General features: G+C 34.2%; 2 protein-coding genes across 5 annotated transcripts in view; one reads left to right on the top strand and one right to left on the bottom strand.

Moving 5' to 3' along the window:
* Positions 1-15,789, top strand: part of avpr1aa (arginine vasopressin receptor 1Aa) — a 552,460-nt gene that overhangs the window by 70,718 nt on the left and 465,953 nt on the right. The gene's annotated exons all lie outside the window — the stretch shown is intronic.
* The window catches only part of mon2 (MON2 homolog, regulator of endosome-to-Golgi trafficking), a 40,300-nt gene that overhangs the window by 11,203 nt on the left and 13,308 nt on the right, over positions 1-15,789 (bottom strand). For 2 of the 4 annotated variants that reach the window (XM_079412645.1, XM_079412646.1), the window contains exons 7-21: positions 15,498-15,623; positions 15,162-15,359; positions 11,267-11,391; positions 9,910-10,049; positions 9,669-9,822; positions 8,211-8,410; positions 6,882-6,963; positions 6,191-6,372; positions 5,921-5,965; positions 3,350-3,462; positions 2,970-3,074; positions 2,168-2,248; positions 1,573-1,646; positions 1,364-1,454; positions 1,184-1,285 (exon numbers count right to left, since the gene is read on the bottom strand). In XM_079412645.1, coding sequence (XP_079268771.1) covers positions 1,184-1,285; positions 1,364-1,454; positions 1,573-1,646; positions 2,168-2,248; positions 2,970-3,074; positions 3,350-3,462; positions 5,921-5,965; positions 6,191-6,372; positions 6,882-6,963; positions 8,211-8,410; positions 9,669-9,822; positions 9,910-10,049; positions 11,267-11,391; positions 15,162-15,359; positions 15,498-15,623 — 1,818 coding nt within the window. The remainder of the gene's footprint in view (positions 1-1,183; positions 1,286-1,363; positions 1,455-1,572; positions 1,647-2,167; positions 2,249-2,969; positions 3,075-3,349; positions 3,463-5,920; positions 5,966-6,190; positions 6,373-6,881; positions 6,964-8,210; positions 8,411-9,668; positions 9,823-9,909; positions 10,050-11,266; positions 11,392-15,161; positions 15,360-15,497; positions 15,624-15,789) is intronic. The other 2 variants (XM_079412647.1, XM_079412648.1) reach the window with 1 other exon arrangement.

The raw sequence follows: 15,789 nt of genomic DNA, 5'->3' as shown, positions 1-15,789 counted from the left end.
CACAGAGAGTCATTATCTTATAAAATAGCTGTTCTGTGATCTGCTTTTCACGCGGAGGTCATATGAAAGAAACTTAAGTGTGACAGTCGAAATCAAATTGAAAACAACAACATCTGATTAGCACAACAACAGGAGGCTGATTCATTCCTGAAAACATTGAACTTGAAAAGAGACAATTTCATAAAGGGTGGTGAATGACAGATTCAAAAGAAGAGTCACTCTTTAGAGAGAAGGATTTCTGAATTGAAAAAGAAAGTTCAGCACTTACCTTCTACAAAACAGACATGTCACAAGAGACAGAGGAGGAAAAAAGACGGAATAAGACAACATGAGGACATGAATTGTGCTTTAGCATTTATACAACTACAGAAGAAGTGGGAGTACAGCAGACAAGGACAGCAAGTAAAGACCAGAAAGATCAGAGCGGCCCAACCAGTATATATATATATATATATATATATATTTTTTAGTGCTGTCCAAAATAAAAAATTTTGTTTACATATAAATGTGTGTAATGTGTTTGTGTATATAAATACACACATATACAGTATATATTTTGAAAATGTATTTATATTTCTATATATACATATATTTAATATATAAACATAACATATTTTTCTTAAATATATACATGCATGTGTTTGTATTTATATGTACATAAGAAATATACGCAGTACACACACATACATTATGTGAACAAAAACTTATTTTGGATGCGATTAATAGTTTGACAGCACTAATATATATATATATAAAATTAATAATGTACATATATAATACATCCTTGATAAAAATAAATTGTAAATAAAACAAACGGACAAAGATGGCTTCAAAATGAGTATATATAAATATACTAACAGTATAAATAAATAAATATAAATACACAGTAAATAAAAAAATCTAATAAATAAATTAAATATTGCAATAAATGCATTATAAAATGTAAATAAAAAATAAACAAAGATGACTTCAAAACTAAACAGTACATATACAAAGAAATAAATAACTAAAAATTAAATAAAATACTACATTTAAAAATAGTTAAATTGTATATACATAATAAATAAACAAAGAAATATTAATAAGCAAAGACATCTTCAAGACTAACATTATAAACAAACAAACGAATTTGTTTCAAAAGTAGAAACTGCGTTGTTGGTGTGGATTTGGCGTCTGGACTCACCTCCAGTAAATGAGCCGTCAGCGGCCTCCAGAGAATCTCGATCCGGTCCATATTAACCAGTCCGGTCTCTAACAGTTTGGCCACCGCAAACAGAGATGGCTCCTAACCACAGAGATGAGAGAAATAGACAGATGAGAGTTGAATGATTATGTTCTGATTACGTTTAGCATCTGAACGCACCTTGTTGTTTCCGTAAGCCATTTCCATGGCCTCCATGGATAACGAGCACAGAGCGTTTATCAGGTGATGCAGAGAGACATCGTCCAGGTATCTACAATCACACACACACACACACACACACACACACACAGCACTCTTTAAAACTGATTTGATTCTAAGTAAATCAAGTCAACTGAATTATTTTGATTGTGATGTTGGTGGATTCTTACTGTGAGCTTTCAAAGAGTCTGGAAAGGATATTTGATATGACGGGTAAATCGGTCATCACTGCTGTGGTCAAAACCTGCAACAGAAAATAAATAAACACCATTATAAAGTCATAAACACTTACTCTCCTCTATTCTAGCTTGCTTCCTAGTCTAATAAACTAAGCATCGTATATTACGAATATTGCTTTTGTTCCTCTTTTGTAAGTCACTTTGGATAAAAGAGTCTCCTAAATGCATAAATGTAAACATTTATGAGGAGCCCTAGTAAGTTGCATATCTAGACCACATTTTTGGCAACAACAGACTTGTAGCTTTGGGCAGAAGTGTCCCCTAAAAATTTCTTTGTAGCATTAGTGAGCAATATCTTTAGTTAAAAGTGTTTCCTACTAGACAAAAATGCTGCTGACTTAGAAAATCCTTGATGTGCAAAAATAATACATTCACGTCTAATCCCTCAAATGAACCCTGTGGTCTTGCAACTTGCCCATGGTGCACATAAACGCTGCTGTCTCAAAAAGTGCCTGTGATGCTAAAATTCTTTCTAGGTAGGCAGCTCACCAGGTTTTGAACAAGGCTGATATCAAGTGTTTTTTACCGTGCTCGGACCCTCCACAGCCCGCCCAGGTTTCAGAACTCCACCAACAGCCGGTTTCAGACCCAGAATCCACACCAGATGCTTATAGAGAAGAAGAGATAAAAATGAGTGCATGCCAAATACAATCAGGCAAAAAAAGAGGAAATAAAAACCAACCTCTCATTCTTTATTCTTCAATAAAGAAATATATAACTATTACACTGTATAATATGTAATTATATATGAATATTGTACTGTAAAATAAAAAAGGTATTTATTGCAAAACATGTTACCGTTTAAATACTATATTTATTTGTAAAATGTATTGTATTTATTATATTTAAATATTTATTCATGAATTGTATATCACTGTTTATAAAAGAAAAAAGTATTATTATATATTATTACTATTATATTAAAATATTATTATTTTGTAATATATTTATTTATAAAATGTATTGTAACTGATTATAATGATATTACATTGTTATATTAGATTAGATTGCATTAGATTGCCTTTTTCAGTCAGGCATGTCATCAGCAAAAGGACAAAAAAGAAAGAAGGAAAATCTCCTAATGTTTGCATAAAATGCATAATTCAAATACTCAATGTTTTGCAGTTTGTATTTCGCAATTCACATGGGTTGTATGTTGGAAAATATGGAAATCTGTATAAATATGGAATAAATCACATCCCTATACATGTATCTCCTTATCGTGCAAGTTTTCTGGATTCTGATCTATCAATTACTGTATAACTCTTGTCCAGAACAAGACACAGATAAAGTGTGTATGTTATGGTGATTAAAGCATGTTCCTGTACCTGTAGCGTGGCTAAAACCAGCTGCCATGAGGTTCCCAGATAAGCACCGTGACAATGAGCCAAATTCAGCAGCGTCCGCATGCACTGAATGTTCTTCGCTGTGAGCTGATTCGCAGACAGAGAGAAAGAAAAGGCCTTGAAATTAACCTGGAAAAATATTCAACTGCACTTGAAACTGATTTAGAAATGAAGTCAACAGCTTAAGAGTAGCTTGAGTTACTCTGTAGTCATAATTAGCTGTCTGTTTGCCTTTATTAGGACTAAAACTCTTGTCGTCTGAAGTGCTGCTGCGCTCTGCCATAATTAACATCATATAAAAGCATAACTAAACATAAATCTATGATATGTTTTCGATAGCAAGGTAAATGTGCGTGATTTACCACTACGGTGCCCTGCGGCTGTGTGGTGAGCGGCTGACCCACTGCTACCACCTGCTGGTGAGATTCACTGGACGGACTGACCATCTGCACACTCTGACCCTGGATAGAGTACACTACACACACACACACACACACATTAAACTACATACACTTACACACACAAAGGTCCTAAAGCTTGTGGCCAGTGATGCACCGAAATTAATTTTTTACTGAATCACAATTTTTTTTCCATTTAGACGAAAACCAGACTGAAAATAAAAGTTTATTTAATAACATGTTCATAAAAAGAATATATATAAATAAAAACTGTTGATTTACAAAAAAAAACAAAAACTAATCTGATTATGTTTAGTTCAAAAATATGAATAAAAACTTTTCACAATGTAGTTCTTTTTTTATTTTTTATACGTAATATGAATGAAGATTTGTCCACTTGTGTATATGTACAGTATCTCACAAAAGTGAGTACACCCCTCACATTTCAGCAACCATTTTAGTATATCTTCTCAAGATATTATACAAATGAAACTTGGATATATTTTAGAGTAGTCAATGTGCAGCTTGTATAGCAGTACAAATTTACTGTCTTCTAAAAATAACTCAACATATAGCCATTATGGTCTAAATAGCTGGCAACAAAAATGAGCCAGCTTCAGAAGAGGCTTCTTCTGGGACCGATTTGTTGCAGTGTGTGGCGTATGGTCTGAGCACTGACGGGCTGACCTTCCACTTCTGCAACCTCTAAAGCAATGCTGGCAGCACACATGCGTCTGTTTTTTGAAGCCAGCTTCTGCACCTGACGCACAGCACAAGGACTCAGCTTCTTTGATCCACCCTTGCGAGGCCTTGGAAAACCTCTGTATGACCCTGGCCAATGTACTGTAACTCAGTTTCAGGTTATTAATGATCTTCTTATAGCCTCGGCCATCTTTGTGGAGAGCCATGAGGTGCCATGTTAAACATCCAGTGGTCAGTATGAGAGAATTGTACTCAAAGCCACAAATTTGAACTGCTCTAATATAAGATACTCAAATTTGTATAGTCCAGACAAAAACAAAACATGTCTTTGAGGCAGTATATCTGCTGATTAAAGGAGAATACAAGACTAAAAAATGGTTGTCAAAAGCAAAAAATGCTACAAAATGCAAAAAGTGTGACATGCTCGAGCAAAACAAGCACTATTTCTGGAATCGGCAGCCCAAAATCAGTAAGAAACAAGTATTGGATTTCATTTGGCAAATATGATGCAGGGCAATGATATCAATTAATTCAATTAATCAAATGTATTTCATAACACTCAAAATTGGAGTTCCATGTACGAATTGAAATTGCACATGCATCAACTTTTAAAATTTTGACAGAATTTGAAAACTGAGACTTTGTTTCTGAACTTATTGTAATTATTGGATGACGGGTAGTAGAGATGCACCGATCGACCGGCCAGGGACCGGAATTAGCCGGTTTTTTGCATGACCGGCCCGGACCGGTCACACTTACGGCGACTGATAATGTATTTATGTCATGCCAGATGAGGGTTGCGCAGCCTGAGTGAATGTGAGAGAGAGACTCGTGCAGAAATCAAAACAAATGAGCGTAACAGAACACTGAAACTTAAAGGCTAAAGAAATGTATAATCTAGAATTTAGGTACGCAACATTGCACGACCAAAATGTTTCAACACGACTGCAATGCAGCTCAATAAATAAACAAGAAGATAAAATGAAGTGAAATACATTTTAGACACAATAATGACTGTTTTTGCTCAATTTTGCTGATGAAAATAGTTCTAATCAAGGCCACAGCAGAACCGTTGTGTGTCTCCCAGCAATACACGTTACTGAATGAATCCACGTTTTTGAACGAATCAAATGAGTCAATGATTCAGTTATCCATTCATAAAGACAGTAGTCACTTGACTCGTTTCTGAATGAATCAGCCGTTTGAATGAATCTGTTGAATCAATGACTCAATCATTCAAACATCATTTGCCGCCACCTACTGGTTTGGTTTCATATTTCATATTTAAGTACCATTCCAACATTTCTTATTTGTATGTTTAAAAAATGAAATTTAATCATTTGAAATTGTGCAGTGTAAATTAATTGTGGTAACAACTCTACCGTTTCTTATTATTCTAACTGACTTAATTAAAACATTAAGAATTTAATGTGAAAGATGACAAAATGACAATTTAAGAAACATAGTGGGAAATGACATCTGTTTTGTTATATACAGCAACTCCTCCAGTTAATTGTTATTTCTTCCTCTTTCCAGTCACAGAGCACTTTATATTGAAAGTTGTTTAAGTGAGAGAACATCTGTAACTTTGTCCAGATTGGGGGAATTGTAATGTTTAATAATTTTTTATTGTGTAAATAATGTTTTGCATTAAAAAAAGCATAGATTTTTGTTTGTATATACTGTCAATTATAGTTTTTAGAAAGAAAATCGAAATAAGCAAAAATCGGTCACACTTACAAAAAGTCGGAATTGGCCAAGAAAATTGCAATCGGTGCATCTCTAGCAGATAGACTACTAATAATGTTTAGTGAAGTTTTGTTCATACATCACCTGAAATACATAAACTAAAAGATCTCGGTTCATCAAAATGAAGATCTATTAAAAATGAGAAATTGATATTGTTAATCCAGCACTAGCATCCACACAGCTGCACCATCGGAGAAGAGCTCAATGATTTTGACCCTTCAAAACTGTTTTGGGTGACAATGAGTTTTCGGTTTTGGCTGGAACTGTTTTGAAGTGCTAAAATCACTGACCAAAACTGTATTTTTGGTTGTTTATTCACTTATCACTGAACGTCAGCATGCACCGCTCTCGTACCTTTATTGGAGAGGTTGGCAGTGTTGCTGCTCAGGATGGTGAGGGCATAGTGAGGAGGGAGAGACGCTTTACAGATGGCCGTAATAAAAGCGTCACGCGGCGTCACCAAACCCAGACGGCCACACAGAGACGCCATGGACAGCTCCGCTTTCAGGATGTTTTCTGTGGCTGTCTCGTCCGTACTGACACAAACATGGCAAATATCATCAATACAGTCAGTCTGGTATGATTCATATATGCTAATTAGATTCATTGTGACCCTGGACCACAAAACCAATCACAAATATACATCATCTGAAAGCTAAATAAATAACCTTTCCTTTGATGTGTGGGTTGTTATGATAGGACAATATTTGGCTGATATCTGGAAAATCTGGCATCTGAGGGTGAAAAATCTAAAAATTTAGAAAATCGCCAAGTTGTCCAAATTAAGTTCTTAGCAATGCATATTACTAATCAAGTTATATTTACAGTAGGAAATTGACAAAATCTTCATGGAACATGATCTAGTTAATATCCTAATGATTTTTGGCATAAAAGAAAAATGGATAATTTTGACCCATACAATGTATTGACTGCTTTTGTGCTCCAGGGTCACAATTGCTGTCCAAGTATAAAGCTTTATCTTTTACAATAACAGTTAGGATATGAATTATAGCATATAGAGATGTATTAAGAAAGCATGCCGTACCTGGCGTCCAGCAGCAGTGAAAGGGCCGCTAACAGGCCACACCAGCAGGCGTTCACCATCTCCTCCCAAACCTCATGAGCCACTGCACAACACAGACGGCATCAATACAGGGACAAAACACTGTCATATACACGTCACTGATTCTGACATTCATAATCAGCAGGTTAGGGTTGTGTGGGAATATCATACATCATTTGGTATCTGACTGTGTCCTGCTATTCAGCTCAGATTCAGTTTATCATCACATTTACAAACTTTGAACTGTTATATAATTGTTTAATGTGTAATTTCCCTATAAATCAATCCAGATGGGATGTTGGACAAAAGTCATTTGCACTCTCTGAATAACAGAACTTAATTATTATAGCTCAAGTATAAAATATACCACTTGCACACATTAATTTACTGTTTATACATTTCATAACTGTAAAATTTATGGTAACTGATTATATTCTAGATTTTATTATATTGTTATATTAGATTAGATTTTATTAGATTAATTTGTAAAATCCATTGTAGATTATTGTTTAAATATTATATTAGGTTTGTAAGATTTACTGTGTTAGATTTTACATTATATTATATTGTTATACTATTTTAGATTAGATTAAATTGGATTAATTTGTGAAATTTATTGTGTGTTACTTTTTATATATTATCAGATTAGACTTATTTGTATTATTATTACTTGTTTTTTGTTGAATTTATTGGATTTTCTGTTTATATATATATATATATATATATGATTATATCATATTATTGCATTATATTATATTATATTTATTTGTAAAATGTTTGGTATCTTCTGGTAATATTATGAATTATATATTACAATATATGTATATTGAATTACAGTATTCATTAACATCTTTAAATGTTAATAAAAGTATAAATTATTAATAAAAATGAATAAAAAAACTGTTCCGTGTTAGTTCATGTTAGCTCACATCCATTAATTATTATTAACACATCCATATGGATTTTTATAACGTGTTAGTAAATATTGAAATTAATATTAACTGCTATTAATAAATCATAAGTATTTTTCAATGTTAGTTCATGTTAACTAATGCTAACAAATGGAACATTATTGTAAAGTGTTAGCATTACACATACTGTTTATTACATATATTGCAATACGTTACATAAAGTCACAATATACTGGTTTTGCAGTATATTGTATCACAGCCAGAGGTCAGCACAGAGCATAGTCTCAGTATTAAAGAGACGTTCCCCAAATATACTTCAGGCTGAGAGATTCAAAGACCTCTGAGATGATAATGTCTTTGAGCGCACACAAACAAACATGTGATGTCGACATGAACTCACTGGGTTTCTGAGGGCGGCTGTCTCTCTGTGGAGGACTAACAGGCTCCGCCTCCTCCCTCATAGCAGCTTCCTGTTCGGAGAGCTCTCTCTCGATCATTGACGTGATTCCCCTCACCAGATCCAACAGGGCACTGAAGGCCACAGACATGGCGTAACCTTCAGGGATGGAGGGCGGCTCCACCTTATCCAGCATCTCCAGACTGAGAAGAAAGAGAAAGATGTGCGCCACGACTGATTTACCAGTTTGTAACCAACTAGTCAACTAGTCTAACAGTCAAAAAAAGTATGAGCGATCCAATAGCCTACTTAATCCATGAATCAAACAGTCAAATCCCATACTGAATGCTGCTGAAAAATAAATCATATACATGCAATGTGCTTGCCTTGCGTTATGATCATTGTACATTAAACTTAAGTGTTCACTAAATCAATGTTAACCAATACAGACATTAAAATCAACTGAATCAAATACATCTGTACACATGACAGGCAGCAAAATGACAAATATAAAATTCACATCAAAAATTGATGTGAATAACTCATAAGTCTCAACTAGACTTTTTCAAAATAATGTATTCATTTTTAAAATGCAACATTAACATGGCAGTAACTTTACTGTAGACAAAAATAAAAAAGCAAAACAAATGTGGAAAAAAATAATGTAAACGCCTAGGATGTTGACTTTTTCAAAATAATGTATTTTTTTTTATGCAACATTAACATGACAGCAATTTGACAGTTTTTAAAAATATAAAGCAAAATATAAATGTGCAAAAAATAATGCAAATGAATAGTGTGTGGCAAGTAGATTTTTTCAAAATAATGTATTCATTTTTAAATATTATCATGAGAGTGATTTGAACATAGCCTTTGAAAAAATATACTGCATAAATGTACCTAAAATAAGAAATATATATTTGTAAAAAAAAAAATTAAAGCAAAACAATGTGCAAAAAAACCCAAAAAACAAATGATATATATATATATAAAAAATTAAAACAAATCATAATTGTGCAAAAAATAGTGAAAATAGTGTAGATTTTTAAAATGCAACATTAATATGACAGTAATTTGAATGTTTTTCAAAATTAAAAAAACAAATGTGCAAAAATAATAATAATCATGTAAATGAAGAGCATGTTCACTAGTTTTTCAAAATAAATAATCGATTTTTAAAATGCAACATTAATATGACAGTAATTTGAATGTTTTTCAAAATTAAAAAAACAAATGTGCAAAAATAATAATAATCATGTAAACGAAGAGTATGTTCACTAGACTTTTTCAAAATAAATAATCGATTTTTAAAATGCAACATTAATATGACAGTAATTTTAAATATGCAAAAATGTATGTAAACAACTATTGTGTTGACTAGCAGCAGCAGTATCATTTAGTCGACTAGTCTCGCACATCCCTAGTAAAGACTAGTCAATACTGAAAGCATAGGTCACTCACTAGGTGGCTTTGGCACTGCCCTGGACGCTGACGTTCATGAGGGGGATCCAGGTGCCCCGGTACTCAAAAGCAGCCTGTGTGATCAGACCTCCCCCTGCTCCTACCGCACCCGGACCTCCCTGACCGGACGCCTGTGAACCCGACACCGACCCACCTGACACACACACAGTTTGACTTTCACATGAGACAATCAGTCATTATACGAGTCAAAAACATGAAGATCTCAGCGTGTGTGTGTGACCTGCAGGCATGCTGGTGGAGGAAGTGTTTCCTGCGCTGGGGAGGATGAAGAGGGACTGGATGAAGGAGCCCAGAGCGTTGACGATGTCTCTGAAGACTTTGGTGGAGTGCTGCTTCATGTCGTACGACTGACAGAAAGACCTGCACACATAAGACCTTTATGAACTCCAGAAGAAGAAAAATATCTCTGCATGCAAACTGATCAATTAAGATGAAAAACAAGCAAATCTGATCGAAATCTGATCTGATCGAGTGTTTTTAGATGTTATAAATTGTATGAATTACAACAAATTCATTTTTAAAAGCAAAAAATAAAAACTATATTTTTCAATTAGAAATGTATTGTATGTTGTTCATATATTATATTAATTTGTAAAATGTATTGTATTTTACAGTTTATATTTTAGATTAGATTGTATTAAATTAATTTATATAACTGATTGTATATTAGTGTTTATATACAGTATATTAATGTGTACATTTATTGTATGTTACTTATTATATTTTATATGATCGTTATATTACATTAGATTAGACTGTATTAGATTAATTTGTAGAATTGATTGTATTACTGTTTATATATTATATGACTTAATAAAAACAAAAACATGCTTTTTATGTTATTAAGCCAATAAAATAAATGTATGTGAATGTATACAGGAAGAGGCATTTTTATTAGTTATATTTTAGTAAGTTTCTCATATTTATTAGTAGTCATTTCTATTCTATTCTGTTTGGTTTAATGTATGTTTTAGTTGTTTTAGTATTTAAACGTTGTATTTCAGTTAGTTTTTTACATTGAAGTCTTTCATCTAATATCAATATTTGATTTCAGCTTAATTTCAATGAACAAAAATGAAATAAGTTTTAATAGAGTTTGCTAAAAAGAAAACTGTTTAGGTTTTGGAAAATAAAATCTGCATAAAAATAAATAAATAAATAACTTTGCACAGTGTAAATAGCGTATTTTCTTCGCGATGGATTCTATTTACACTGTTAAAATAGCAAGATTTTCTGCTATTTATATACTACTTATTGCAAATAGTGGCAATTATCTGCACCTCAGTATTGTAGTACATTATAAAACAGTACGCAATAATAATGTATTGAGTGAAAATTAAAGTTTTGAGTCAAATTATTAAATGGATGCCACTTTATTGGGACATAAAGCCCTCCCAACACCTACCCTAACCGATACTTTTTTCAAATGTTTGATTATTTCCTTCATTTTTATTGAAACATATCATACACATATCATACCTGTACATACATAATTGTCTAAATTATATATATAGTGTTTTGCTTTTCAGAAAGACAAACGTGTGTGTGTGTGTGTGTGTGTGTGTACATGTGCTCACCGCAGTAAATGTGGCTGAACACACAGTCTGTGCACAGACTCCACCGCCACGGCTCTCAGCCACTGCGGCTTCTCTCCATCCAAAAACTTCACGAGCAGAGACAGGAAGATCTCACACTCCGTTACCTACAAAACACACACGCACACACACACAGAGACAGAGACAGAGACAGAGACAGAGACAGAGACAGAGACAGAGACAGAGACAGAGACAGAGAGACAGAGAGAGAGCGAGAGAGAGAGAGAGAGAGAGAGAGAGAGAGAGAGAGAGAGAGAGAGAGAGAGAGAGAGAGCGAGAGAGAGAGAGAGAGAGAGAGAGAGAGAGAGAGAGAGAGAGAGAGAGAGCGAGAGAGAGCGAGAGAGAGCGAGAGAGAGCGAGAGAGAGCGAGAGAGAGCGAGAGATCAACAACACCTTTTTAATATTCAGCAACCCATCCTGATGAACATTATGCAGGGTAGGAAATCATAACAGAGTCCATTTACATATTTAAAAAGCAACTTTTGGGCAAGACATTCCAGGTGAATAGGAAAAAAAAAACTGATCTAATATATATCACTACACTTCTCAAGTCAATTGATTGCATTAGGAATTACAAAGATTTTTTTCTATTACAAGTTTTCTGAAATGTGTTTAAATATGGAAATTAGGCATTACTTAATTAAATATGCATTAATTTATATATATCTCCAGAACATAAATCTGAAGATTTCATAAAGACAAGTTCAAAATTCTAATTATTCTGTTGACATATTAGAGTTAAAGGTTTTTACACAGAGAATTTTGGATTTCTCTTATTATCACTTCATAAAACAGAAAATACTGTCAAAAGCTAGAAACAAAAACAATCTCACCATGCTTTTAGAAATAAAATGTTATATAATTCAATGTAAAAGATATATGAACAAAACCCTCGGTAAAAACCTTTAAAGTACAGAGAGGAATAAAACTAAAATTTGGCGTAAATGCTGCTAAAGTGGAGAAACAAACTTTTATTTTATTTTTTTTACCAAATTCATTTTTTACGGCATTTTTCTAGACTCTGTTTTAATGGCTAAATAAAAAAATGTTCATCAAAAAGCATGTCTAACTAATTGAAATCATGAAAAGTACACAATTGTACAGCAACTTTTTAAAAGTTTAACAAAAATGTAATTTTTAAGGCCATACAAATACATTTCTTCTCTCAAATTCAGTTTTATTTGAATTTGATTTGATTTATAGATGAATATATAAGTAAATAAGTAAAAATAAAATTTGGTAAATAATTTCTCTGATAAATATAAAATACTGTTTTAATGACAATTTTATTAGTATTACTTTCATTACATTAAGTAATATATTTCTGTCACAGTTTCTTCAAGTTAAACCGAACTTTTCTTTTTGAGGCGGGAGAGTCTGTAAACACCGTGAGCACCACACGCGCTTCAGTGTGTGTAGTACACACGCATCTTCACACAGAGACGCGCAGAACATGCAGGATTCATATTTAAATAGTCTATTTGTGGCTTCATATTCACAGACACTAGTCCATATCGCGATTTGATTTAACTGTACTGACCTACTTTTGATTTATTCACCCCAAATTTGGCAAATTCCATGACATTCCGCGTTATACAGTAAATTCCATTTCTGTGACCGGATTCCGTGATTCTATCCGCATCGCGGAAATCATAGGGCCCTACGTATGTAGGTGCTGCTGAAGTGGAGAAACAAACTCATGGCCTTTAAAGATATGCATTGTAATGGAAATCTACAGATGCAAACAGATAAAGTGTGATAATAGAATCAGGCGAATGATATATGGACAAACCCTTCTGTCAAAACCTTCAGATATATAGATAGGAATAAAACTGTAAACTGTGGTGAGTGTAAGTGGAGAAACAAACTCATTTTGAGAAAACACCCTTTAAAGATATGCGGTGTAACTGAAATCTGCAGATGCAAGTAGAGAGATTGCACTATAATAAATGCCTAAAAAAGTATATTTTGCAATGTTTATTTCCTCTAATGTGAAACAACATGTTATGAAAAGCCAAATAACCCAAAATCTCAAAATTGACCATTGTATGAAAAATTCTTTTTTCAAGCATCAACTAGATGGTGGAAAATGGTCATTAAAAGAGATATTATGACATTTTAGGGCCTATTTACACCTGGTCACTTTTTCTCTGTTCGGATATCTATTAGGGATGTGCAACAGCGGTCGAGTACTAGGCCGTGACAGCGATGATCGATCATGAAAACGATGATCGTGGTAAAAAAAAATACAAATTCTGATTGGTTATAGCAGCACTTTGGGCGGCACCCTGAGCTCTGATTGTTTAGCTTGCAACAGCATGTGGTTCAAAGTATAGTTGTGAGAAGAGAGAAAAGCTTGGCTTTGAAGTCACGTAGTGATGATGTTAGTCTGGGTTAGCTACATACATATCTAATTAATCTAATATAGGATGCGTTGGGATATTAACATTTATTTACATGCTGAATGCGCTGCATATTTCCTAACTAACTTAAAGTTCAGGCCTGTGCATCCTTTGTAAGTTGTAATGTTACGTTTATGTTATGTATCTAGGTTATCTGATTAGTACCATAGGAAGTGTCATAGAACGGGTTTCAGTTTATTGACAGTCAGCTTCACCTCAGGCAGCTATTCTCTTTTAGATGCTTCTTTTTTTAATAACATTGTTGCATCATAATCATAATCTAACAGTGTTCTAATCATGTGTTCATGTTTTCATGCCATGCCCCGCCCACCGAGTACTCGATTAATCGTTTTTGAAACCAATCGATGATCGAAATAAGAAATTTCCAAAAATGCCCATCCCTAATATCTATTTGATTTGTTAAAACGTTTCCATTTAAACTTGGCCACATAAATGTGTCTTCGCAAAACTGATATAAATCCAGTCTTAAATTCCCGCGCTATATGCAAATTTAACAGACTTCACATCAACGAAAGCAACAGATATGCGCTGCATTTTATTATATTTTATTCATTAACGGCTCATTTCAAGAAAGAGCGCGGCATCAGTACTGGAAAGATAAGTTAGTCTCACTACTTTTAATGAAGATGATTGTATGTTGAGCGTCTGCGGCTTACTTTCAGTTTCATTCGTGGCAGTTTGCGTGTCGGCTTGCAGAAGAGATACTCAGCTACTCGTCCGTGACGATGCTTGTTGCATTAGTGCAGTCATATCTGACTATAACATGCCATATAGCCTATAAAAAAATGCTCTCACACATTTATTATTTTAATATTTTGGGAGGAGTAAAATTTGCATGTGACCTTGGACCACAAAACCAGTCATAATGATCAATTTGACCAAATTAAATAAATCAGCTTTCCATTGATGTATGGTTTGTTATGATAGGACAATATTTGGCTGAGATGCAGCTATCTGAAAATCTGGAATCTGAGGGTGCAAAAAAATCTAAATATTGAGAAAATCTCCTTTAAAGTTGTTCAAATGAAGTCCTTAGTAATGCATATTACTAATCAGAAATGAAGTTTTGATATATTTACGGTAAGAAATTTACAAAATATCTTCATGGAACATGATCTTAATATCATAATGATTTTTGGCATAAAAGAAAAATGTATAATTTTGACTCATACAATGTATTTTTGGCGATTGCTACAAATATACCCCAGAGACTTAAGACTGGTTTTGTGCTCCAGGGTCACATATGTGGTTTAAACAACCTGATGCATTTATACTTGTCCAGTTTCGTCTGGAATGCGGGCCAGACACCTCCTGAAGTGGTCTGAGCGATCAAATTTAAAAGCGTGAAGTGACCAGGTGTAAACAGGCCCTTAGGTGCAAGAAATCTTCACTAATATTATAAGTGGATTTCAGATAACACATATGAGGCACTGGAGCATCACTGAGAGTCTCACCAGGAGGCTGTAGAAGTGTTTGATGAGGACCGAGACGACCCGCAGCAGTCTCATGCAGATGGGGAAATACGGCTTCTCCACGGGCGCCGGAGACGAGGCGCTGCTGCTGCTGCCCTGACGGAACTTGATGTTGGGAGAGAACAGCTTGATGACCAGCGGACACACGCGCTCCTTCAGCAGGAAACTGAACTCCTGATGCTGCACACAGAGACACGGAGAGAACACAAGGTTAGAGAGCGATCGGAAGGCCGACAGCTGGAACCAGTCATTTCCTCTTGTTTATTTGCCATCTGTCTTTCAGAAATGTTTGTTTTCATGGGGATGTGTGGGGTTTACCTGCAGGAAAACTTCAGGAAAGTCATTTAAAACTGATTCCAGCAGCTCCAGGCCAAACGTCCGGGTCATCTCGGTCATTCCCACTAACCAGTAGGGGGCGTCGGCATTCACCAGCTGACACAAATCCTGCAGAACGACACATTTATATGTACAGAAAGCTAAAAACACACAGTCGATATATACTTTAAACTTTATATGTGACCCTGGACCACAAAACCAGTCAGAAATTGAGATTTATACGTCATCTGAAATCTGAATAAATAATCTTTCCATTGATGTATGGTTTGTTATG

The sequence above is a fragment of the Barbus barbus genome (assembly GCF_936440315.1).
Source record: "Barbus barbus genome assembly, chromosome: 48".
Taxonomy (NCBI): Eukaryota; Metazoa; Chordata; class Actinopteri; order Cypriniformes; family Cyprinidae; genus Barbus; species Barbus barbus.
This window is presented reverse-complemented; position numbering and strand designations above follow the sequence as displayed.